Genomic DNA, 12,358 nt, shown 5'->3' with positions numbered 1-12,358 from the left:
AGTAGACTGAAGGTAAGTAAGGGGATTATTGTCTGTGATGATGGTAAAATTAGATCCATAAAGATAGTCTTTAAATTTTTCGGTACAGCCCATTTCACAGCTAATAGTTCAAGCTTAGCAGAACTGTAGTTGGCATCATTTCTCTCAGGTGGTCGTAGCGTCCGACTTGCATATGCTATTACACGCTTTCTACCATTCTGTTCTTGGCTTAGTACTGCACCCAATCCTAGGAAACTTGCATCAGTCTCTAGGACAAATGGTAATGAAAAATCGGCATATCCTAAGATTTCTGATGACGTCAAGCCTTCCTTGAGTTTTCCAAATGAGTTGTTGCAATCTGTACTCCATAACTTATTAGTTATTGTAGTTGACTTCTCTTTATTAATTACACTAATCAGGTTATATAATGGTTTGGCTATGTGAGCCAAGGATTTGACAAAACGACGATAATAGATTGCGTATCATAGGAAAGAACGTAAATCTTTCAATGTTCTTGGTCTTCGCCATTTATTAACAACTTCTATCTTATCTGGTGATGTTGCAACTCAATTCTTAGATATCACATATCTTAAATATTTGACACTGGACTTGAAAAAGTGACTTTTTGTCCCCATTCAGTTTCAAACCATGTTCTCTTAACTTCGCAAAAACAGTCTCAAGACTAACTAAATGTTCATCTTAGTCTCTTGAATAAACAATTAGATCATCTAGATAGATTAGAAGGATTTGGAAAACTGTGTCATTAAAAATTTGTAGCATCGTTGAAAAGTAGCGGGTGAGTTTGTCAATCCCATTGGCATTCTTGTGTATTCGAACAATCCCATAGGGGTTACGAAAGCCGTTTTGTGTTGATCTTTCTCATCCATTGCTATCTGATGAAATCCACTGGCAAGGTCACATGTTGAATATAGACATGATCCATGTAAAGCATCAAGTGATTCTTGTATACGAGGGAGAGGGAATGCATCTCGAACTGTTTTCAGGTTCAACTTTCTGTAATCGACACATAGTCTAATAGATGAATCTTTCTTTCTGACGACAACTATTGGTGCTCCATAAGGGCTCGAACTCGGTTGAATAATTTTCTTCTCCAATAAATCCTGGATATGATTCTTAACATCTAACGTAGATTTTTGTATTGCCTATAACAATAAAACTATTTTTTATCTTCAAAAGTATGACAAATATCTGTGTTCCAAGAACAAAACATTGGAATGTAATATCTCTATTCTTATAAATTTGTCATGGCTAAGTTGGGGTCCAATTTGACCCCATGTTACACTTTATGGTTTCTATAACTGAATGATTGATTTGTTTCATCGTAGGTATCTACTGCTAAACGGTTCTCTGCTCGAGAAGCCCTAAATAAAATATTTGATAGAGTCCACAGGTGATGAATATGAGGATGATACTGATAATGATCTTGACTTCGAAGTATTAGAAAATATAAGTAGTAGTGAAGATTCTGATGGTGACGCTGACCAGTTGAATAACCAGAAAGATTGTGATAAGAGCGATGGTGAGGACAACGAAGACATTCATATACGTACTATTCGTGATGCTTTAAATCAAATTCCATCTGAAGATTTAGTTAGTAAGAATGGTAGAGTTTGGAGGCAGACACCACCAACAATTCAAGGCCGAACTCGAACTCAAGATATAATATATAGATGGTGGACGGCCTATGTTTAGATCAACAATGCCTTTGAAAAGATTTAAAATGTTGCTACGGTTTTGCAGATTTGATGACAAGAGAACCCGTGAAGATCGTCTGTCAAGAGATAAACTAGCACCAATTAGAGATGTTTGGGATATTTTTAACAGCATGCTCTCTAAATATATGTAAGTATATGCAGAGTAAACCTGCCAAGTATGGGATAAAAGTTTGGTGGGCTTGTGATTCAGCAACATCATATCCCCTGAGTGGTCAAGTTTATCTCGGAAAACGACCCGATGCTCAACCTGAAAAGAACCAAGGAAGTAGAGTTGTTAAAGATCTTGTTAATATGTATATGACAGGTAAAAACATCACAGCAGATAATTTTTTCTCAAGTATCAATCTGGCTGATAAGCTTTTACAGAGAAACTTAACATTTGTTGGCACTCTTCGTAAGAATAAACCAGATATTCCAGATGTTATGAAATCCAATAAACATGACGAGATATCATCTCAGGAAATCTTACTCTCGCTTCATACTATCCTAAAAAGAATAAGAGTGTAATACTATTACCTACTTTACATCATGACGATAATATTCCTATTGATGACAACCCGGATAAGAAACCTGAGATTGGCCTGTACTATAATCAGAGTAAAGGTGGTGTCGACAACATGGATTATCTTAGTAGTATATATACATGTAGGAGGAAGATATCACGTTGGTCTATGTGTTTATTCTTCAATATCTTAGATGTAGCAGGTATTGCAGCTTACATTGTTTGGATTTTCATGAATCCTGATCGGTATGCTAATGACAAATGTAAACGCAGAAAGTTTCTTATCCAACTAGGAACTGAATTAGTGTCTGAGTCAATAGAAACGCTTACAGAACCCAAGAAGCATTCAGAAGGGTGTCAAACATGGTGTTGCCGCACTTGGATATGATGTTGGTCCAACTGCATATCCCAAAATGAAGACAGGTCCTTCCAAAGGAAACGTTGTCATGTTTGTCCTAGAGAAGCTGACAAGAAGACCCCATTAGTTTATGATGGGTGTGATAAACCTATTTGTAAGGATCATAGTACATGTACGGTGAAAACTATGTGCGATGATTGTAAATAATGTATGAAATATGTAAATGATGTGGGGTCATGTGAGACCCCAGGTGATCATTTTTATTAATTCAATGAAAAGTAATGTTGTATTCTGAAACAAATGTTTTTGAAAATTTGTGTTCTAGTTTCAATATCAATGCTTGCAACTTTATCTAAAATAATGGAACTCAATTTGTGAAGTATTGAAATTTATCAAGTCAGATAGGACTAACGTTAGAATTATAAGCCTCAGTAACTGATTCCAACATAGTGTTGTATATTATAATGTGCCCAATTTCTTTACATATTTCATTCTTAACTTTAAGATGAATGTTCAATAAATTCACGAGAAGAAATGCTACTCTTTTATCAATAACGTTAGTCTAAAAAAAAGTCAAATTGCATTTGGGGGTCAGATTTGACCCCAAGGTACCAGATGTGTCGGTTCAACGACGTGACTGCTTGAAGGTTAATAGGTGGATGCTGCACCAATTTTTCTGATGGCCAATATTACTGCAGATATTGTCTAATGACCAACTTATCTTATGAAACTGACTCTTTAGAAATAAGAAATGCTGAACTAAGAACAATTTAAAAGACTCTGTTAAATTTATAGAAGAAAATAATAGTATAAAATGTAATAGCATTGTCAATGATATATTTGGTTTTCATGTTTGCAATGAAACACTTCCACCTTGTCTTGGCCATGATTTGTTTGAAGGAGTTGTTAAATACGAGTTGGCGCTTTTTTTGAAAAATTTGATTGATGTGAAAAAGTGGTTTGATTTAAAAACTTTAAATTTTCTTATTTCGTTATAAAGCCTGATGTAGATAACAAGCCTGTTCCTATAAAGGCAAAGTGTGATAGCATTGCAGGTCATGTTGTTCAAATATAGACACTTTTGAGACTATTACCAATAATTATATCAAAATATGTTAAGGAAGAAAATGATGATGTTTGGGAAGGTATTTTACTTTTAAGAATAATCACAGAATATTTGTGTACTCCAAAAATATCATACAATCAAGTTGGTATTGTCCAGCAGCCTTTGGATGACTATATAATGAAGAGAAAGAAACTTTTCCCATCTGTATCGTTGAGACCAAAACACCATTATGTACATCATTATCCTTATCTGATAACAGAATTCGGACCAATGCTTACAGTTTGGACTATGAGATTTGAGTCAAAACATACTTATTTTAATAGATGTATACGTAGTTTTTTTTAAAATGTTACAAAAACACTGTCACAAAAGCATCAGCTTCTCCAATCATATTTTTCAGTAGGTAGTTTATTTTTGTAAGAGGAAAATAGCTTTGAAAAAGGTGAACATTTTTCACAAAAGTTTGTTGGTAAAAATATTTGACTTTGTTAGTGAAAAGATTAACAATGTAAAAAGTTTGAAATTTTCTAGATCAGTTTCCGTACATGGATTTTCATTAACTAGTGGATACTGTGTAATTGTTGATAGTAAAAATGAGTATATACGATTTGGTTATATTGTACTTTTTTATTTTTGACCAAAATTTCACTCTCCACTTCCTTTGCAAATATATAAATACAAGAAGGTCTGAGTGGATTATACGAAGTAGGATTTGGGGAAGGCAACCTCTTTGGTTGATTACAAAGCAATACTTGATTTATGTCCTCTGGTTTTATATAAAAATTTGATTGCCTTATGAAATTATCCAATGGACGAACGGAAATGATTGATATTGCATTGAGTTTGTGAACAGCCTTTTAAAAATGTATATCTGAAATAAGCTTAGTTAACACAGAAAGAATTTAAAAAATATTTGGTGTAGTATTCCATAAGTAATGGTATAGATTTATTTATAGGTATATTTTTCTTTCCTTTGTCATGTCTTTTTATCAATATTTCCCTTATAAAAATAAAGTCAATATTTCAGAGTACATGTGTATGTTTTATTTGCTTTGCTTTTAACATTTGATTTTTTGTGAGAATATTTATGATTAAAACAGTTCAGCCTTTCATTCCATTTTTATTATTAATTTGTTATTATTATGAAGTGACAACAGACTTGATTTCCTTGTGTTTTGAAAAACACAAACGTATGCAGCTTGTCATAGTTAACAGATCTGCGGGTTTAAAATGTTGAAAGCTTTAAAAACGAGGAGTGATGCAAATTATAAACTGTACATCACAGGTTATATGTAATAGTACTGGAGAAAATTTGGTAATAGCACAAGCTCATGTTCATTAACAAAAGAAATGTCACAACATGCTCATGTAAAGTTACATTATTTTGGAATATTTTGATATTACATTTTACATGTAGATATACAAGTCTTATGTGAAATCACATTATGTATGTTGTGGAACAATGAAAAAGATAAAGTATTACCGAAAAAAACTAAAGATCTTCAGCGCTTAGTCCATTTGTATCCTCTCCAAAAGGAGATTTCTCATCCAAAATATGCTTAGCAAAAAGTACTTTGAGGACAGAATAACATTTGTAACATAAAACCGATTATGTTTATGGTGTTGTAGGTCAACAAACCATTCAAGAAAGGAATGCAAAGTAAATATAAATGATGAATAAATGAAACAGCAAAACTCATTGCAGTGTAATGCATCATTTCAAAAATCTCAACACAAACCACGGCGCCCACTATAGACGAAGCATGACAAAACAACAGTAAATAACAAATGTACAAAGATATGCGGCAAATTCAAGGGTAGGACATACGCAAAGACCATCCTTGTGAATATTTCTGACACAAATGATCCTACAATCAAATATTCTTGTTATAGTTGATGACAAAATTGTACACCAAGATTATCCGACTATCATAGGGGTCTGCTTCTTCGTCGCACAAGAATTATTTGTAACAGTCAAACAATGAATAAAGCGACAATTTCTTCACCTTCATGCAAGACATTGTCGAAAAAGGACATGCAGAGGGAGCACCACCACTCGTCTTGTTGTTTGAATTCTACCAATCCATACAGTCAGTTAAGATAAAGAGTCTGCGAAACAAAACGGCCTTTCTCTTAACAACTTTCTATTTACCGGTGTCGACATCAGTAATAACCTTTCGGGTGTATTGATGCTCTTCAGGAAAAACCCTATTATGGTTATTAGCCATAACCACTGACATTCAGCAAATGTTTCACTGCTTCTACGTTATAGACAGCAGCTCAACTGACTCAGATTTATGTTATTCAAGTCAAGGGAGATAATCGATCTAAATATATCTAATACAACTTTAAATGCTGCATTTTTGCGTTGTGTCTCTTTTGAACTCGAGATAAATGTTGAATCATACCGTTTCAATTATATTTCAATTATTACTTTGGGTGAGTTCAAGTCCGGTGTTAAGGTTTCTGTTGGTACAGTTTTAACACCATAAAAGATATTAACATTTGCTTACGACGCCAATAACCTACGACCTATTTTTGTATGAAAAGAAATATCAACCGCATAATAATTATGAGATTTTTAAATTGTTGTTGGGTTGATGAAAATGACAACCGTTAAAGAAAATATCATTTTGAAATATGATTTTGCAGAAGAGATTTTTCAATCCAAAAAGTGGGTCAATTTCTAGTGAAATTTCTGGGAGGGAAGTGTGCTTATTTCAAAGTGAAAATTTCCAAACCATATATTTCTATGGACTCGAAGGCATTCTAAGATAAATGGCTTGCAATTGGCAATCATATTTTGAATATTTGTGACGTGAGAGAAAAAATTCAATTCAGATCACAATTCAAATTGTAAACAATTTATTTTGTAGACTGTTATACTGCTATTTTCCAAAGAATAAAAATCTTAAAGGAATGGGTAAATGATATTAAAACTGCCTTATCGCAGTTAGATGCACGAGGGAGTGTTGTGGCTTCTATTGTAGAAGATTGAACACCCAAACAACACCATTCGAGAAATGGTGACTTAGTGAAAACATGAAGGAGGAACCAGTCAGGACAAAATTTGTAAGTTGTTTCCTCTTACTATCCTAATATTGTTACTGTTCCCTTTGACAATACCCTGGAAAGACTTTCTTTGTATAGTGATCAAAATTAAGTCACTAATGTTTGTACTTTTGAAGTCATAGGTTAAATGCATAGGGCATTATTGGATATAGAAATTGTATGTTTATGTAGCTAGGGTATTTAAGTTGTGTATGTTAGATACTTTTCATTCTGTTACACCTTAATGTAGTTGTTACGTACAAAGCTTATAGCTAATGAAACATTCGAACGGAAGTTAGGTCTAATTTTAATTAGACCGAGATAATCTTATGAGTCACGAAAAATAGCAGATGCATTGAAGAATAACAGGACTAAATTGTTATTCTCTAGGTCCAGTATTCGTTTTTTTCACAGCCCTTCGAACTGTATTAGACGGATGATGAACAGGCGTGGCACCAATCAGTTATGGGCCAAACACAGATTTTTCATCTGGCTCTTATCCCATAAAGAATACATATGAATATGGCGTTTCTCAGTGCAAATTTATAAAGTTATTAAATATGCAGGTGTTAAAATGAAAATATTCTTATTCGAATTAATATTTCATGGTCAATGAGAAGTGTTAAGAGACATACTGATAATTTGGAATTGATAAATTGAAAAATAAAAAAAAAAATGCCTTTGAATGTTTGTAGTGTCCCACAAAAACAATAGCTGAGTTGTGACATTTCTGACCCCTTACATTTTAACCTGTCTTTCTAATATAAAATGAAAGTATGTAAAAGCAACCCATCAAAACCCAACTAAATTTACCAAAAATAACATTCTGAATATTAATATTTTTTCTAGAAAAATTGTGTCAAAACAAGAATAACGTCCGTTACACGTCGTGTCCTATTTTGTAACCAACGTTTGAACAGCCACAGTATGACAGAAAAAAGGTAATCCCCTCAAACTGATGTTCCATTTTATTTACAAAATGATTGTAAAATTAATGCGTAATAAATAGTCAGCATGCTTTCTAATCTCTGCTATGAAATGGCATTAATGAAATATCCACATCTTTCGTGTCCATTTCGTAACGAACGTTTGAACGAACATAAAATATGTTTAAAATATATAAAACCTCCATATCGACCGTGATATAGTTATCAACGACCGGGGAATTGCATATGACGTAAAAAAAATAAAATTTTTATCTTCCTTCAATGAAATGGGCGATAAACATTTACAAGACATATATTTGCATGCTTGCATAAACCGTCAAGCACCAAAGCGAAAGCGACCTCGTACTGGCGAGAAAACAGATAAAAAAGGTGGGAAGCAATATACATATACTTACAACATAAAGCTATCCCCAACTGAAATGATTCATGTTTGTGCTACTGCTTTTACTGCTCTCCACGGTATTGGTACCTCGAGATTCAAAAGAATTCGCAGTGTAACTGATCTACTCCCACCCACAGAAGGAAGAGGAGGTCATCATGAACATCCAGTTTTAATTGCAGATATCCGACAGCAAATTAAAGACCAAATTGCCAGTTTTCCAAGGCGAGAATCTCATTATTCTCGCAAAAACAACAGAAACAGACAATATCTCAACGAGAGTCTAACTGTGAAGAGGATGTGGCTTTTGTATCTTGAGAAATATGAACCGGAGCAGGGACTTTTGTACCATAATGATAGGAAGTCAATGGACCCACAGGTAAAATATAAATATTATCTGCAAATGTTCTATACAGAGTTCAATCTGAGTTTTGGGCAGCTGCGCTCAGATACCTGTCCCATATGTGACAAATTTAATCTTTACATACTTGCTGCTGCAGATGATGTTGACTTAAAAAAATCTCTTGGGGGACAAAAAAATGTACACCAACAGAAAGCTGATAAAGCATACAGCAACCTTAGTAGCTATTCTAAACAGGCAAAAATTGATAACAATCTCGAAGTATACACCTTTGATTTTGAACAAAATTACCATGCCAAACTGTGACTGCAGGAGACGTGTTTTATGCAAGGTCACTATGGACTTACAACTTCGGCATTCATGATTGTAAAACCGAGGACGGTATCATGCACATAATGGTGTGAGGCTGAAGATGGAAGAGGATCATCTGAGGTAGCTACCTGTTTGCGTGAAACTATTCTACAAAGGCATACCACACACCAAGCGGAGCACCTTGTCCTTCTTTCAGATGGATGCGCCGGACAGAATAAGAACAAGGCTATTGTTGGTTTTCTACATAGTCTCGTGAAAGATAAAATATATAAGTCAGTGCAGCATTTCTTCCTGTATAGAGGTCATACTTACCTCCCAAATGATCGGGATCTCTGGTAAAAAAAGGTCTTATTTTCCATGAGTATAGAGAATTTTATGAAAACTTGCCTATCCGCAATGCAAATTTGCCAGAAGAAAATTCTGATGATGGTGACGATTTTGTTTAAATATGTTGCACTTTGCATTTGTGTTTTTTGTTCTTTGGTTTCAGTAACTGGTAAATCGGCTTTAAAACAGTGTCATCACGAATATTTTCATAGTCTTTTCTAGTTTTCTAGTCTGTATTTGTTATTCAATAAATGTTTTAATCAATCCATTTCGTCATTGCAAGTACACACGGTATTCTAGTCTATTTAAATATGGTTGAGAAAAGTGTGCTGAAGGGGGGTGGGGTTGTTTATTGCCGGCAATATGTGATACAGGGAGGGTAAAGATTGAAAAAATGTATGTGACATTATTCAGGGATGGCCCCTTAGGTCCCTTTTTATTGAATTTTATTCACTGCTCAAATTGGACTTAGGTGCGATATGGAATAACTTCTTTAACAGTCCATATAAAGAGTCAAAAATAGAGTTGCTCTTTTATATTTTCATCTATAATGATATTTTCAAGACAAAATACAAATGTTTGTTGTTTATCTTAAATCGTACACTGTCATCATCATTGATTAATCATTAGAAAGAAAAAATAACTAAAATGTAATAAAATGCCATAACAAACCCAAGTCCACGCATGGACATAGGTATGTTATGGCAAGCATAAAATCTTAAATTTCACTTTTTACCCCTTAGATGTCTTCTTACAGATTGGACTATCTAAATATAGCTTTGTTAATGTTCAATATTTTCATATGTTACCTGTTTCGACGAAAATTTATCATAAATACCAATATATAGTTTTTTGACTTTTCCTCTAAACTTACTCACTGTGACTTAGGTGTGATATGGAAATGACCCCTTCAATTATGTGAGCACAAAACTTTATGACAGGATTCTGACTCTCAATTCCGTAGAAAATGTCGCGGTGTCTGAACGTTGTCAAAGAGTGAGTGCCAACACATGATAGCCAATTTCGTCAATCAAGGATAGATTTTCTCAAATTTAGAAATTCAAAAGGTAAGCTGAAATATTCCTGATTGTTTATCTGTGACTAATATGTGATGTATGATATCGATTGTTTGGATGTTTGCAATTAAGATATTAATTAACAAGTGTCTGGGCAACTTAAGGAAATACTACATTGACCAACCAGGCTTCATGTTTATTAAGAGACATGTTCTTGACAATGGAATTATTTTTTCGCAATGTATACTTTGGATGAATACCATGCATATTATAATTGTCTTTATCCTGCAAATACTATTATGTTGTTCGGCTATCTTGATAATGACATGGATTGCATGAAATAGCTTCCCTTGATGGATTTAATGAAATTTGTATACATGAAAGCTTTATTAATGGAAGTACAACAACTAACTGGGGTTTAGAGTTATATATGCTAAATTGGTATTACTTTTGATCATTTCAGAAAGCTGTAAGAAAAGGACAGACTATATCTCAAGAGGAATTGGAATCTGATTAAATGAATATGTTCAAAATACCTTGATTTTAGTCCTGTCATTAATGGCTTTTTTTTGTTGCTTACTAAGTAATTAAATGATTGTAAAGAGGTTTTTTAGATTTTGTATTTGTATTGGGGACACTGATAGATTCAATTTGTTAAAAAAGTTTGTTGGAGGTTGACAGAAATGTTTTTCATAAAACCTTATTACAACGATAAGTGTCATTCTTGGTGATTCTGCCTACGAGTTAAATGAATTTCTTATGACTCCATTTACAGTCCTACACACAAACAGGAGAAATTGCTCACCATGAGAAACATTTGATGTGTAATAGTGTCATTAACAATTACTGCAGTACAAGTTTATGACCACCACATGCTGATAAGCTACACTCTTATCTACCGAAACCCAGGAATCATATTACAATTAATTACTTTTACAGGAAGTGACATCATTTTTATTACAAGATTAAACGTACTACAAGTTTTAAACACGAATTTTTAATCTTATTTAACCAAAGTTTTAAAAACAGGAAGCAATAGATAGGGATTTATATATAGTAAATTTCAAATTTCTCTATATAAGGTTTTTCAGATTTCAAAATTTAACAATTGTTGTGTATTATATTTTTAAAGCTAGTCAATGCACTGATACTTCATAAGATAATGTGAATTTTGTGTAAGAGGATGAAATTAACAGACTTAAACTCTTACTTGAGGGTTCGCAACAATGGATAAAATTTGAGGATTTTTATTTTTTATGAAAAGGAATCAAACAGAAAATGACAAAAGTACAGTTCGCAAATTCAATATACAGCGTGAGATTCAAGGTTTTCAGAATGAACAATTCAAAACATTAAATGGTGTTGATTGTGTTTCTACTTATTCAGCTCTGAAGTATATTTTCAAACATTCAGAAGACTATGAAAATTGTTTTAAAATTGCAAACCAGATAACTAACGACTTCTTTAAGGTTAAAGATAAATCTGATTCAAAAAGCAGACAGCAGGACAGTGGTGCTTTATTGGACTTGTACAAAAATGTTTCTCATTTTCTACCTGATGCTCAGAATTTTGACTACGACTTCAAAGATACCCTGTGGATAGAAAACAATTACAGAGAATTCTTTCAGTGCAAAGAATGGAATAGGATTTGTACGTTTGAATACCATTTCCAGAAATTTGTGCAAAATGATGTGGTCTTCAATACATCTTGGAAACGCTGGGACTCTTTCAATAGTTTAAAATCATCATCTGACCTCAATTCCCTCATTTTCAAGAATGCTAAAAATGTTATAAGAAGACGAAAAAGTCGAATGATTGCTCATGCAATAAACGAAGAAAACACACTGTTTACCACTACACAGCATCGGGCGCCATATTTGGAAACCCAGATACTTGAAAATCTTCAAGAGTTTTTGACTGTGGCAATACACAATGTTATTGGTGTTAAGTGCACATGTCCTGGAATTGACAATAACTCATTGGATGTAATGATAAGCTGTTGCGAAGAGTTGATATTAAATATATCGAAAAGGTCTTAATAAATATTTTGAATTATCAACACAATGTCGGATTGCACCAGATATTCCTTATGGGAAGCAACTCATTAAGTCATTACTTTCAAAAAGATGGACAGATTTCAAGATATCAACTTTACGATGACATCAAACTAAAAAAACTAAATGACATTATAATTTATGTCAAGATTATGCATAGTGAGATGACTACAGATGCTGAAAGGGAAACATGTCTAACTTGTTTTGAAAATATTTTACCAGATGCCCTGTCAGTTTCCAACTTTAATATTATCAAAGAATGGCACTTGG

The 12,358-nt window shown here is 33.4% G+C and overlaps 1 protein-coding gene across 1 annotated transcript; it reads left to right on the top strand.

Annotated features, from left to right (window-relative positions):
* Positions 1–7,905: 7,905 nt before the first annotated feature.
* On the top strand, positions 7,906–10,551 carry LOTGIDRAFT_165438 (hypothetical protein; the record flags this gene model as incomplete). Its single annotated transcript, XM_009062455.1, has 2 exons — positions 7,906–8,397; positions 10,498–10,551. 2 exons carry the CDS (start codon positions 7,906–7,908, stop codon positions 10,549–10,551), a joined length of 546 nt encoding a protein of 181 aa, XP_009060703.1.
* Between the last annotated feature and the right edge of the window lie 1,807 nt (positions 10,552–12,358).

The sequence above is a fragment of the Lottia gigantea genome (assembly GCF_000327385.1).
Source record: "Lottia gigantea unplaced genomic scaffold LOTGIsca_51, whole genome shotgun sequence".
Taxonomy (NCBI): Eukaryota; Metazoa; Mollusca; class Gastropoda; family Lottiidae; genus Lottia; species Lottia gigantea.
Note: the sequence above shows the minus strand (reverse complement) of the source record. Positions and strands in the feature narration are given on the sequence as shown.